Genomic DNA, 14,748 nt, shown 5'->3' with positions numbered 1-14,748 from the left:
ATGGCTGCACAACATTGTGAACGTACTCAATGCCACTGAAGTACATTTAGAAATTGTTGAAATGGTAAATCTTATGTGTACTTCACCACGGTTAAAAAAAATTGAAGTAAAAAAACAGGAGGTGAATCCGATTTGGCCTGTAATTTGCCAACCCCCGCTCTGGATGAATTAGTATTTTATTAACCACAGCATATACACAGGTTTTGGGAGGACAGCCCTCACTTGGGGGGCATCCTATTCATGCAGTCTGTGCACAGTGCCTGAGCCCTAGGGAGGAAGGGCCTCTCGCAGTGACTGTGGCCCCCGGTGCCTTGGAAGAGGGTCTAGATCCCCTCCCAGGGATCTGAGCCCTTCCTCCCTCCCTCATTCCTTTTCTTACCCTTGTGGTAATTCCAGTGTCAGGCAACCCTTTCTGTCCCATGCCCTGAATCAGACTGTCTGGCCTAGAGTTTGCCTGACTCGCAAATCTTTGGTCACGAGGAAGGAATGTGGCTGCTCCCCGTCCCCTCAGCCCCCTCCATAAGGACCCCGAGGGTGGAGGGAGATGTACAGAATCTCAGAAGGACCTTTGAGGTCACTTTCAGATTTGTGAACAATCAATGACCTGACTCCCTCACCCTTTTTTTCCTGAATCAGATTCCGGCTTCTTCTGCAGCTGGCTTTGTAGGGACAGGAGGGCAGCCATGGCTGGTGTCCCCTTCTCCCTTGCACTGAGAGTAGCCCTCCCCAGACCCTCAGTCCTCATGCTCAGTTGGACATGTTTCCAAAAAAGGTGGCACTGGCCACTGCTGCCCCTGGGGACGGCTTGCCTGGTCAGCACTGTAGGGGCCATCTGTTCTTTCCTTGGATTGCTCAAGGAGAACAACTCCCATTAGCTTAGGCCCTTTGAGCCATTGCTAACGATGGTTATAGTGACCCAGAGGTAGGGGGTTAGATGGCCTTTGGACTGGCCTTTCAAGAGAGGGTTGGCTGCCTCTAGCCTGGATTGGCTGCCCTAAGGCCAGGTGCTGCCCTGAATGGCTCCCAGAGCCACCCTGACGTGGGCCTGCTTAGGGTCAGCAGCTCTGCAATTGTCCATCCCCTTGCCAGCATATTTGATTCAACTCTTGGTTTTTCCACATCCCTGAATGGGAATTGACTTGAATGCCCAGAATTAACAGACCAAAAGTTGTGAAACATCTCCCCTGGATGGTGGCAGCTTATAAGCAAACACACTGATTAAACACGGCTGTAAGTGAAGACTCCATGATTCCCTCTGTTGCTAAATGACAGCCCTGGCCTGCTTCAGGAGGAGCCTTTTGACATATGTAGCAAGTAACTTTGTTGAGGAAGTGAACAAGGTGACTTATCTGTAGGAGGAGAAATAAAAGTGCTTTTGTGCAAAATAGGATAGAAATAATGAGGTTTATGATGGTAGAAGATGAACTGAGAGTCGTAATTGCAGAAAACCATTTATCGGGCGCTTACTACCTGCCAGGTGCTCTGTTAGCTCTTTATACACACACACACACACACATATATATAATTTAACTCTTGAAGCAACCCTTTAAGGTAACAGCTATTATTTTTATAAGGAAGCTAAGACTCAGAGAGGGTCTTAAGCCCAGATTACCTCACAGGAAGGGGTCGAGTTAGGGTGCAGACTCAGATTTGGCCAAAATCTATAGCATCCTGCACCTGGAGAGGGGCATGGAGGAACCGAGGAGAGGAGCCAGGGAATCCCAGCTCCCAATCCCATCAGCGTGTGTAGAGCATCCACTAGGCTCTAGGCACTAAATCAGGCAGGATACAGATGATACCTCTTTAATCCTCATGACTGTCAAGTATTCCATGTTCTCTGGTTGTAAGCAGCAGAAGCACACTGGAGAAAGCTTAAGTGAAAAAGGAGGTTCTTTATTTCAAGGACAGAGAGGTGTCTCCTGAAACCCAAGAACAGGAGGCAGCCAGACTGCCAGGACTGCTGGACATGAGGGCTGAAGGTGGTACATACCTAAAGAGGCTGAAGTCATAAATACCTGCTTTATCTTCCTGTGGAAAGATGTGGAAATAGCCACTGAGAGCATCCACGTCCCTCCTGGTCTCTGCCAGAGCTGGTTGTCACAACTGGGCTCAGGTCATAGCAGGCCAAATGGCTGTGAGTGAGGTGGAGGCAGCCAAAGGTTGTGTGAATTGGGTAGACTTTAGTCCTACTTAAACAACTCCCAGGGGTGAGTGGTTTTATCCCCATTTTACACATAAGGAATCAAGATTTGTGGGAGGTGAATGTCCTTGCCCCAGAGCACACGGCCAGTGGTGGTGGTGAAGGGAGTGGGCAGAGTTTGAACCAGGTTTATCTGACTGAGAACCCGTGCTTGTAATCACCAAATATAACTGCTCTAGAAGACAATTTGTCTTAAAGTCGCCCTTTAATCAGATGCAGGAAAAGAAACTAGGATGGTTTAGCCTTAGAAGGGTGACGTGAGAGTCTATATAACATTGTGTCCATCTTCATTTATAAAGCTCGTCTTTCAAGGATAGTCACCAACCAGGTATTTTCAACAACCAGAAAGTTAGAACAAGAATCAGGTCTTCTGAGAACAATGACCCAATGCTCACAGGTCATCAGACATGAGGACAAGTCAGTGCTACAGGGAGGGCCAGCCTGGCCTGAAGGCCACATCGTTTCTCTAGGCTCCATCCAGCCTCAAGCTGAAATCTGTCCTGACAAACTGCCTCTGGCAGAAAATTGGGACGCCCTGGGGGTTTGGATGTTCTCATCTGACCTTTTACAATCCCCAAGCAGATGGATCCTTGTGTTTTCTTTGGCTCTCTTGTTGCGCTTGAGAACGAATGTTCATTCTTAGATATTTCAGTTTACCCGTCGGGGGAGAGGATGGAGTTTGTTTATAAATGAATATTTTGTGGTAGACCTGACTTGACACCAACTTAGCTACTTCAGGGATGCTTGACCCTAAATGAACACTAATTCATGTCTAAAAAACTTGGCCAAGATAGTACAAACTTTAAACGATAGGAACTTCCTGCAGGATTTGGTGGAGTGTGTGCTTCATTGGAAATACTACCTAGTGTTATTTACCCAAGAAGGAGTATCTAAATCCACCTTCACGTTCATAAACAGTGCATGTCTGCCAGAGCCACGAGTGGGAAGCATAATGGAGGGCGTGTGTCCTTGGGGAGCAGCGTGGACCTCTCAGAGAAAGGGAAGATTTTTGTGGGATGGAGGATTTTTGAAGCTGTTTATAAGACTGTATTAACTGATAATATCCTGTTTCTTGTTTTACAGATTGGAAACCTGGAAAATTACTACCATTTTTACCATAGCAAAACCTTTAAAAGGTCAACCGTGAGTAGCAGAGGCCCTCACACCTTCCTCAGAATGGACCCCCAGGTACAGGATACTTTCCTAAGGTGTTTTTTGCTTTTTGTTTGGGTCTGTGATTCTGAAAATGCCTGAGTCTGGATTTTAATGTGATTCTAGATAGCCGTTAGTTTTCCGTTTTCACCTTGAATAAAACAAGTCAGATGTGTGGCTACATTTCAGACTATCTGAATGCTCCAAATGTTTGGGTCCCTTGTTAGAGCCGAGAATTTAAATTCTTAACTTGAGTTTGAAGCAACAATCAAATGACTATAGATCTGTTGGTATTTTGAATCTTTAAAAATCAACAAAATACACAGTAATTAGAGGAGATAAATATGTGACTCTTACCTATAAAGGCAAAAAGACTAGGCAATTCAAGCTAGCGTTTTAATAAAATTAAAGATTAGGCAGATGGATGTGTTTGTGGTTATCAAAACACATGTCTTAGTGGCTACTGTGAATTTAAAAACTTAGGCAGTAAGTATAACCTTTTTTCCTTAAAAATTCATGTGATCTTTGAGATTAAAACAAATGTAATTTGCAAAGAAGCTAACATATTAAGTTTTAATATATCTCATACTTATTGGGTGGTTATTATACTTCCTTTCTGCATAAGTTTGAGACTAATATTTGACAAGCATCAGTTAACCGTTACTTGGTGAAATTAAAAACTTAAGATGGTCAGATGAGCCTCCGATGACTTCATTCACTCAAGAGATGATTTTGGAATACCTGCTGTGTGTCAAGCTCTGTCCACAGAAGGACCGTTGAAGTGGGTGGCGGGGCTGACAGAAAACGAGGGAGTAAATAGAAAAATCTGTGATACATCACAAGGGGATGAAATGAAGTTCACATAAGAAGTAATAGCAGCCCCAACAAAGAAACGTGGCCCTTGATAAATCATACTTTTAGAACATGGACATCGCCTTCTCTTAAAGCAGTGTGCTAAATGTCAGTTTGGGCTCCCAAACTGGCACATGAAACTATTTCTGCTAATCCCAGAGAATATTTATAATAAAGTTTCCGTGGAGGAATGGGTTCTTGGTGTTGTCCCAAGGCACCCCAGTAACCATCATGGCTCCTATTGTATTGACTGAGCTGGGGCTGGGTGGGGGAGACGGTTTATCGCTGGGCACTGGACTTGAAACACCCGTCTCCGGGGCGTCACTTTGTGGAGGTCTGATGTCAAGCGTATTAGAAACTGGTCCCCATGGAACTCATTCATGTAATTAGGCTGTGACAAGGCAGACATGTCTTGTATATGTTTCTGAATTTAATTTATGAGTAGGTGGATGGATGGGTGGGTGGGTAGATAGAGGGAGATAAATAAAAAACATTATGCTAATCTCATTATTCCCTCTTAGGGAAAGGAATTTAATGTTTGTTAAGGGATTACTATGTGCTTGGGCACTTGAACATACTTCATACATACATCACCTGATCATATGGGGCTATGATTACACCTACCTTGTTCACACCATGGAACTTGAAGGAATGCTTTTCAAAGGGGCGGTTATATTTCTTTTCCTCTCAGAAGCCAAGCCAGAGCATCGTTGCCCATTCCCACTGATGCGGCAGTTGAAGAAGGGCAAGCAGACCCGATGCCTGAATCAGTGTAAACCTGAGTGGAAGGGGTGCTGTGTGCAGAGTGCACAGACTGATCACCAAAGAAACGTGGGTTCGGTGAGGCTGCACGTGGGGACTGAGGTCCACAGTGTCCATCACCTGTCAACATGTGAGGAAGTTTCTAAGCCAGGAAGGGAGTTGCCGCAGCGCCCCTCCACGATTTCACTTTAAGCATCATCTCTCTTGTGAAGACGACATGGTTGTTCTTCATCTGAAGGCTTCGGAATTATTAAATTGTTACCACACAGATAGTTACAATGAGGGGCAAGCTGTTTGCCTGGGGAGGGGGCCTGTCCCCCAACATAGGCATGCAGTGAGATGATAATGGGACTGTGAATTTCCTGGTCCCCTTTCCACGGGGGCTTCTGAGAATTAAGCTGTCTTTTGGTAGTTAGAACTCAGGCAGAGTCAAAATAGGAGACTTGACCTGTGTTTGGTAGACAAGTTTATTTTGTAGACATCTTTATATCACATTTTTAGTGACTAAATTTTAAAACTTTTAAAGATATTCAACTCAACTCCTCTTCTCTGCCTTCCAAAAATATTAATTGTGCACCTGCTGGGTGTGAGGCCCTGTGCCCTGAGGGTTGTAGAGATGCTCCCCTCCCCCCGCGGGTCTCTGCCTTGGGCGAGCCCCAGGGGCACAGGAGCCTGGGCGTGAGATGGCAGGAGGCGGCAGAGACGGATTCTGGGCGGGCTTGAGTCCCGTGGGGTGGGAGTGCCCCAGACATGCCTCCTCTGCAGCATCTGGGGTACCGGGTGCATTCATTTTAGGTGTGTTTAAGGCACTGTATTGAGCTTGCATCTGAGGGCAAAATATTCCCAGTTATCACTTGTGTCCTTGAAGGAAAGTGAAAGAAGGATAGATTTCTTAGGCAAAGGCTATGCAGTTAAGTTTTTTCAAGTAAAAATCCCTTTTATGGGGCTGGCCCCGTGGCCGAGTGGTTAAGTTCGCGCGCTCTGCTGCAGGCGGCCCAGTGTTTCGTTGGTTCGAATCCTGGGCGCGGACATGGTACTGCTCATCAACTGAGGCAGTGTCCCACATGCCACAACTAGAAGGACCCACAACGAAGAATATACAACTATGTACCGGGGGGCTTTGGGGAGAAAGAGGAAAAAAATAAAATCTTAAAAAAAAAAAAAAAAATCCCTTTTATAAAGAGCTTCTTAATAAGCTCCTGGCAGGGCTGCTATCAAAGCATCCTGCCAATAAAGAAGAAAGAGCGAGAAGGTAAACAGCCTGTGTGTTCCACCCTGCCTGTGACTTCCACATGATTGGCTGATTGTTTCTCACGGTTCTCATTAAATTTTTAGCCCCGGGTAAAGTATATAGACATCAGAACCGATTATGAATTCAGAGTCGCAACTGAAATACCTCTGTCTAAATCAGTCTAGTTTTAATGCAAACCAAATCAATTAGCTGTCAGTCTGACTAATATTTACTCTGCCTAGTCATTCTGATTAAATATTGGGCAAAATTAGCTGTTTTACCGAAGTATTTAATGCTATCTTTTCCTGCAGTGCATGAGAACGTTTTCCTACATTAGCAAAGCATTTTTTGCAACACCTTAGCATTTGGGGAGTTGTGTAATTAATATTATTAAGAAAAGGAAAAGATGATTTAGTATTATTCAGAGACAATGGAATGTGGAGTTGCTATTGTATTTGAATGACCAAACTGGAAATGAATGTTATAGGGCTTAGGATAAAGTTTGATCGAATACAGATGGTATTTTATTTTAGTTAGCTCCACTTCATATTGTATAAAAGTGCTTTGATAGTGATGGAATTTACAGTCCACCCCTACCTCACATAAAGCTGATGGAGTGTATATTTGTTAAAACAAACAAAACAAAACAAAACACATGTGGGGAGGGAAGGTTGAAGACTTCTGTAGTCATGTGGGTGCGCACACACATTTAGTAAGTGTCTTGCACTGATCCCGTACCAGAATTGTGAGGTCGTTTTCTTTACAGTCTTAATTACCTTTACTTGATGTTTTTTGCCCGTCTTTGAAAAGGGCCCTTTTGCTTGAAGTGCTTTCTTGATCAGCCCTCCTTGGGAGAACGGCCCGACTGTTCTCAGTGCGCACACTATCAGTCACTGGGTTTTTCCAAGGGCTGTCATTTAAGCAAACTGAAAGCATTTGTTTTTAACTTGTTCTTTTGCCAAAAGTCTGGAGAAGGGTGGATGTTACAGAAGCATCCACCAATAGCTGTAAGGGCTCACAAATTTTTTTTAAATTACTTGTTCTGATTATGTTCCAAGCTGGCTTATAGTTCGCGTTGCTGCCTGCATCTTCCAGCCCTTACATTTTAGTATGATGACTCTGGTTCAGCCCTTCCCTGCCCTTCAGTTCTCAGCCAGATTGATGACGGAAATGGTGGGATAAAGATGTTATTAGCGAGGCCCTCGGAGGCTCCTTCCGGGACGCTGGGAGCCCTCAGTTTGAGACTTCAGTTCAGTGCTTTAAAGCTCAGAAGTTGGAAAATGGTTTCCAGGACCAGAGTCGGCATTCTGGTTTGTAGGTTGGGACTTTGCCCCCAGAGTTTAATCAAAGCTCAGGTTTCTTTCCAGCAGTGATGCAACGTTGAAGCAGATCTTTCCATTAACCACAGATGGAATTTTATCTGACAGTTCTGTGTGCTAGAGCCATTCGAAGTACAAACAAACAAAAAGTTCCTGGCAAATACAAGTACACCGACAGTAAGTGACCAGAGTGATCCCGGGGTTGACGAACTGCACAGTGGGCTGGGGGCAGGGGTGGGCTGCCGCCGGGGGCCCAGTGGATTTGCTCACGTGGGCACAGGAGAAATCTCCAGCTGTCTCTTCACGTTTTGAGCACAACTCTGCAGGGTCTAGTGGAATGGCTACTATGAATTGGTAAAATGTTAGAATTTGAAACTATAGTTTAAAAGATGGCACTTTATTATTTCACTGGTATGCCCGATACTTGCATTTAGATGCCTCCTGGACATCTCAAAGTCAGCATGCCCCAAACCCAACAGACCCTACCTCTGTCTCAGAGAGAAGTGCCGTCTGCATTCCACGGCCACCTCCTGCACAATTCCGCCCTGCCCGTGTCTTATATCCCCACCTGCACCCCTGCCCTAGGCCAAGCTCCTGTCTTCTCTCGCCTGGACCACTGTACTGCCCTCCTCACTGGCCTACTGTGGTCTTTCTTGCCTCACCCAGTCTACTCTCCATCCTCCTGGGAGAGCCTAGGAAATGCATGTGTGATGGTGCCACTGCCCTTGGGATGTCCTACCCAGGCCTCTTTGCTCTGGCCTCCCTGTGGCCCCTGGAGCCTTTAGAGTCCTCCTCGGATGACATTCGCTCTTTCCCCCTGCACAGCCTTTGCATAGCCTGCCTCCCCACACTGTGTCTCCCTAAGACCTCACCCTCCCATTTCAGCTCACGTGTCCCTGACACCAGGAAGCTGGCTCAGGGTCCTCCGACTTGACTTGCTCTCCCTGGCAGTAGTATTTTTATGTCCTAAATTTGTGGGATTATTCCATTAGCATCTGTCTTCCCCACTGGACTCCAGGAGTGGAGGGATCGTGTGTGTTTAGCTTACTGTCCCTGTCCCAGCACGACACTTGAGTACAGAAGTGGCAGGGCCAGACAGAGTCCAGGCAGGGGGCTCTGCACCCAGCACTCGGCCCAAGCTGACCACCACCACAGAAGATGCACCGTCCTAAAGGGTTTAGTGGTTACGTGGACATAGGAGAACGTGGACCGTCCCTCCTCTCTGAGGTGCCCAGCACACCTGAGAACCGTAAAGAAGCCTGTCTAGTTTGGCAGCTCTCAGATGTTTCTGACCACAGGCCCCCTCCCTTTTGTTCTTACAACATCTCTTTCCTGGCCACTTTGGAAATAGTGCCAAGATGGCAGGTCCAGGAGTCGGAGCACACAGCAGGCTTGGTGGGAACAATGAGTAGTTTAGTTTGCTTGGGTAAGTGGTGGGGATGGGGCTGGAGGGAGCTGCGCATGATTCCCAGGAGGCCTGGAGTGTGATGTCGGGGAGAGCGTTCACTTCTCCAGAACCCAACAGAAGCAATGGGAAAGTGAGCTGACCTGGGCTGCGGGTACACTGGCAGAGAAAATGTTGTAGTTCGAAGCGTGCAAGCCCATCTCTTGCCAGTGGATTATAAAGTTCTCCGGGGCCAAGGCCACATCTCAGTTGTTTTACTCCTTTTCTGGTCCAACAGACTACCCAGTAAATAGTAGACAGATGCTTAGTAAATGTTTTTTGAAACGTATCTCAATTTTCACAGAGTAGGTTCCCATAAGCAAGTTATAGCTCTTATCCTTTGATTATCAATTTCTTTTTATAGTAACTACTTTAGAAGCAAATTGTGGCCTGCCTTGGTTAAATTCTGACGAAGACCCTAAATTAATCATGCTGAATCCTATATTGCTAAAGCCTAAAATGACAGAAGCACTCACAATGGCTGGATACTGGACATATTGACCAGTGTCAGATTGGTGAACATGGGGGAGCTGGGCTCTAGCTGCCTGCCCCACTGTCCACCAGTGGCGATGGGAGATAAGCAAGGTGGGGGCACCGGTACCTTCTCTTTCCTTTCAGCGAAGTAAGAATTAACTTACAAATGAATGAATAGACCTAATTTCCCAAAGTACCTTCACACCCACTGTCCCATTTCCAAAATTGGCAGAGTGAGTACTGTCATCTCTCACTGATATCAAGCAGTGGTTATATAGTTCGGCTCATGTAGTTCGGCTTTGATGGAAAGAGTTTGAGAAATGGCCTATACATTGTTTCAATTGTGGCTGTAGATGAGGAAGTGGAGACAGGGCTGGGTTCCCAGTTGCTTCCATGGCATGGGGAGAGGAGGGTACTGGGTGTCTAGGCTGAGTTAGAATATCTGTTACTTTTTTAATTTACCGTTTATACTTTTAGATTTTTTTCTCCTTCCTCTCCCCTGCTACCCTGGCTCATGAGTTTTTAGCTGAGTGGTTGCCCTAGTGGCCCAGCATCCCCCCCACCCTAAGGTGACACCCTCGGGTGAGCATGGGTGTCTCACTGAGACAGGCTCTAATGAGGCCATTCAACTATCACTTGCTTGTGGAGCTGGTCCCCTCTGCCCCCCAGGAAGACAGGTGCAGTCCTATCAATTCCTTACACGGAAGGCCCTGATCCACTTTCTACCTGCAGGAGCCTAGCATAGTTCAGTGGTTCTTAACCATTTGGGGACCACAGGCCCCTTTGAAAAGCTGATGAACGTTGTGGACCCTCCCTCTCTGCAGAGGAAAAGAGAAATCATATGTTCGTGCCACGTCACTTTGCATACAGCTTCTGGGGTTTTCTAGGACTTAAGCCTGTCCTTCAATTCTTTGAGGGGCCCTGAGCTCTGGAGAAAGACATCCCCAGCTTGGCTCCCCACTCATTTCATACATGCATTAACCATTGCCTGTCATGAGGGAAAGACCACCTTGTAAACTGTAATGTGACACACACTTGTTAGGGGAGATCATTTTTCTTTGTTTGAATTCACCACTTGGTGAGTTAGCTTCTCTCTTGGCTTTTCAGCTGGTTGAAAATTGGCCCAGCAAGGTGCTGAGAGCAGTCAGTGTTGGTGGGAGTCGAGATCTAAGCATCACAGACAATTGAGTGTGAGAGATTTCAGAAATGGGCTGATCTGACCCTCCTCCCTTTACAGCCCAAGCGGGCTACACAGCCTCCCACAGAGAGAGTGAGCCAGAGGCTTACCTTCTACAGTACTCCTGGTGCTACTGTTCTCTCCGGGAGGAGGCCTTAGGATTTGGTGGCACCTGGACATGGGGGGTCTGGCCTCTGACTTCTTCCACTGCTTTGCCTGGTCTGCAGTCAGAGTTGGCTTACTCGCAAGCAACCAGTAGAGGGAATTCCCCTTGTCCTGTAATTCCAATAAAGTGTGCTTCACTGTGATGATGCCAAGGGAAAAGGAGAAGGGAGAGCTGGCAGGAGCTGTGTCCCTTGCTCTAGATACAACTGTGCATGGAATACAGACCTATATAGAATTAACTCTCAACAACCAAGCCAGTGGGTACTTTAAGGAAGTTTAGCAGCTTAATTTAAATGCATCCTTTTCCCTTGAGTAATGGGGACTTGTAGGAGCAAGGATTCTGTGAATGGCCTTTGTTGCTAGCTCCATCTGGGAGCAAAGACTCTGGAGCCCCCGTTAGTATCTCCAGCTCCTGCCAACTTCCTGGGGCTTTGTGAGCCACAGCGGTGCCGCTGTGAGCAAACGAGGGCTTTAAGGCAGGGCATAGGCAAGTGGTGGCTATGGGTGGGGCACAGGTGGGCTTTCAGGCTCTCTCATGGGAGGAAGCAACCAAACAACCTGCTTTGTCACTCTTCACACCTGGGCCTGATGTGCCAGGCCAGCTTTTGGTCGGGCAGCGTGCCTGGGGCCCACAGTGGAGAGGATGTGGCCAGGCTGCATTGGGCACGCCTGCCCAAATGACACTGAACATTTTTCCTCCTCAGGAGCCGTGGTAACCCATGATGTCGCAGGCCACCTGGTGGGATCCTGCTCATCAGTGTCACCTCTTTATAAGCATCTTTACATTTTACCTCATCTTCTCTACAGAATGACATTCAACAGATGCCTAATTTTAATTTGACTTCTCAAGAGGAAAGCTGGAGTGGACATGCCCTAAAAGAGAGAAAGTGTTTCTATTCACATAATCATGAGAAGATTATGATTAGAGTTCTCTTCTCCAGAGCAAATAACCTCCCATGACAAATGCATGCATGTTTAGCAGGAAATGTACAAATAAAAATGGATGAATCGAAAAGACTCAGAATGAAGTTCCAGCTTCAAAATATGACTTTGAAGAAATCAAGGCCCTTTATCTGACTTGCTAAGAAATATGACTTGTGTTTGTGCTAGAAGTGGCATTTGGCAAACTTTGCTCTTGCCCAAAATCACTTATGGTTGGTCTTCCACAAAAAGTCGACAAAGGTCATCTGGTGGTTGTTAGGACTCAATCGAATCTTCTACTCTGAAGTATGTTTTTAAAAGTCTGTTTGTGGTTATTACGTATTTGTAAGCTGAAGTGTATTCATTTAACTTCATCCCTTAGCTCGAGAAACATTTAATGTGCTCCTACTGTATGCTGTGCATTGCCTGGCGCACTGAAATAGTGTGGTGCTCAAAACACAGCTCCACCCGCCTGGAGCGTACAGGCCACTGGGGAGTGGAAGGTAATCAGACTAACCCTCACATCCATCCAGTCGCAGACTGCAGCCAGTGCTGGAGGAGCAAGGTGCAGGACAGACCCTCAGCCTCTGGCTGAGACACACCTAACTTTGCATTCATTCATCCAGCATCAGTTTTCAATTTGCCTTTTCTTTAAGAAAGAGGATAATAGTTTGGTCCAACAAATCTTTGCTAAGCAAGTACCTGTTACAGGGCAGGCGTTTTCTAAGAGCTGGAGAAACAAGGATGACTGAGACGCATCCCTCCCTCTGAGGGGAAAGGCGGGCCTCTACACAAATAGTGTCCATGTATTAGGGTAAAGGCGGTGGTAAAGATACATGCAGGGTGGCATAGGAGCTCGGAGGGGGGCCCCCACCCTGGCGAGCCTGGATGTCTAGTTCCAGGGTGGTGAGGGTTAAAAGATGAATACAAGTAAAGTTGGCCCAGTGGAGAGGAGGAAGGGCATTCCAGTCAGAAGGCACAGAGCCAGGACACAGCCCAGCCTGCAGGACACTATAAGAGCTCAGCCCTGCTGGGCGTGGAGGCAGAAGACCAGGTTGGAGAGGGCCTTGTGGGTAGCGTGGGGTGCAGGCAGTCAGATTTGCATCATGCGTTGTCATGTGGCAGGGATACCCCAACAGTGACATGACCATCCAGAGACAAGGGAATGGTGGCCATGGTGATAAATGGCGAGGATGGGATCCTGACACTTCAAGGAGACTGAATGTGAGACACTAGGGTTGGAGAAGAGTCCTGCTTTGTTCTGACTTGGGGAATAGGTGGGTTTTAGTGCTGCTGAGTTATATCAGAGAGGCAGGAGGATGAGTGGGACCTGGGTCGGGAGCAGGACTCACTTTGGGACAGCATTAATTTGAGATGGCAGCGGGGAGAGGTGTGCCGTGCCTGGCTATGTGCAGAGGAGAGAGTGGTTGGGATGGGAGCTACAGGGCCGTGTGGGTGGTGGTTCTAGCCAGATCTGGCACTAGTGGGTACGCCAGGATGGCTGTTCCAGTTTTTAAAACATTGGTAAAGAGCTGCTGCGTCGACCCTCCTCTCCCCCACCCCAGGGCACCTCCCTACAGCCTCAGCCGCCGTGGCCCCTCCTCTGGGATCCTGTGTATTCTCATCACCAGCAACTAGAGGCGAGACCTGGCCAAGCTTCTAAAGCTGGCTTCCAGATCCTCCTTTGGCAGGATAGCCTCATGGATTCTTAAACGTTTGAAATCTCAACCCTGATTGAGGCCATGATTTAAAACTGTGTTTGTCTCCAAGGGACCACAAACTGGGTGCCTTGAAACAACGTAGATTTGTTGTCTGACGGTGCTGGAGTACTGAAGTCTGAAATCAAGGTGTCACTGGGGTGGTGGTCCCTCTGAGGTCTCTAGGGGAGAATCCTTCCTTGCCTCTTCCAGCTTTTGGTGGTCCCACGCATGCCTTGGTGTGTGGCTGCATCGCTCCAACCTGTCTCTGTCTTCAGAAGGCCATCTCCTTCCTGTGTCTTCAATCTCCCTCTGCCTTTCTGTTATAAGGACACTTGTCATTGGATTTAGGGCACACCCAAATCATCCAGGATGATCTCATCTTGTGATCCTTAACTTTACGTCTGCAAAGACCCTTTTTCCAAATAAGGTCACATTCACAGGTTCTGCGTGGACATAGCTTTTGGGAGGCCACCATTTAACTCACTACAAAACCTGCAGAGAATGAAGTAGAGTGAGCAGGAACTTTCTTGTCAGTAATATTTCCCCTTCCTTCAATCCAGTGATCTGAAGGTTTTGAAAAGTAGTCAATTCTCTTCATAAAAAGGTTGGGGACCCTCCATAAGAATTCAATTCTTACCATACATAGCCGCAAAACGTATTTTAGTTTGCCCCTGGCTCACTCATTGGCAGGCTTACTTGGGTTGAGGACTTATTTTCCGAGCTATGTGTCTGTGACTGTGAAAGATGGATAACTGTGTGCTGCTGTGCTTTCCCGTGCATTTTTGACCAAGAGAAGGTCTGAACATCTCCTGTAGAATAGACCGTGATGGAAGCTTCAGTGTAAAGTGACAATCCAGGTGAACTGCCAGAGAAATATTATGAATTCCCATTTGTACTAGCCCTCTCAGAAGAGGAAGAATGTTTTAAATCTTAGAAAGAATCTTCCGTTGCTTTTTCTAACAAAGAGAATTGCATGCATAAGAGAAAATAGTCACGGTTAAGCCTCCCTCCCAGCCTTGACTTCCACAGTTATCACCGACTCACCATTTCACCCTTTGTTTGCAAGTTCTGCAGCAGAATCAATTCCGTGAGTGACACATCCTTAGAGATCCTAAGCTGTGTATTCCTTTATCATAAATAGCATCACAATTCATGAATGAAAACCCTTGGACGTGCCTATGCGAGGGTACCCCTTTATTAAGGACAGGTGCAGATACTGTTTGGTGGGATAGCTAAAGTTTCAGTCACTTGGTTTTGGGTCATCAGCACCTCTGACCTTCCGAGAGAGTCCAGGTGGCTCATGGGTTCCAACCTGAGGGGTATCTGAAGCAGAGCTTCTATCCAGAGAAAC

General features: G+C 46.8%; 1 protein-coding gene across 1 annotated transcript in view; it reads left to right on the top strand.

Annotated features, from left to right (window-relative positions):
- PCSK6 (proprotein convertase subtilisin/kexin type 6) overlaps positions 1 to 14,748 on the top strand; it is a 181,024-nt gene that overhangs the window by 47,662 nt on the left and 118,614 nt on the right. The window contains 1 exon segment of the mRNA XM_070620507.1: positions 3,284 to 3,388. Coding sequence (XP_070476608.1) covers positions 3,284 to 3,388 — 105 coding nt within the window.

The sequence above is a fragment of the Equus przewalskii genome, chromosome 1 (genome assembly GCF_037783145.1).
Source record: "Equus przewalskii isolate Varuska chromosome 1, EquPr2, whole genome shotgun sequence".
NCBI classification, from domain to species: Eukaryota; Metazoa; Chordata; class Mammalia; order Perissodactyla; family Equidae; genus Equus; species Equus przewalskii.
The sequence above is the reverse complement of the archived record's forward strand: the minus strand, read 5'-3'. Positions and strand labels throughout refer to the sequence as shown.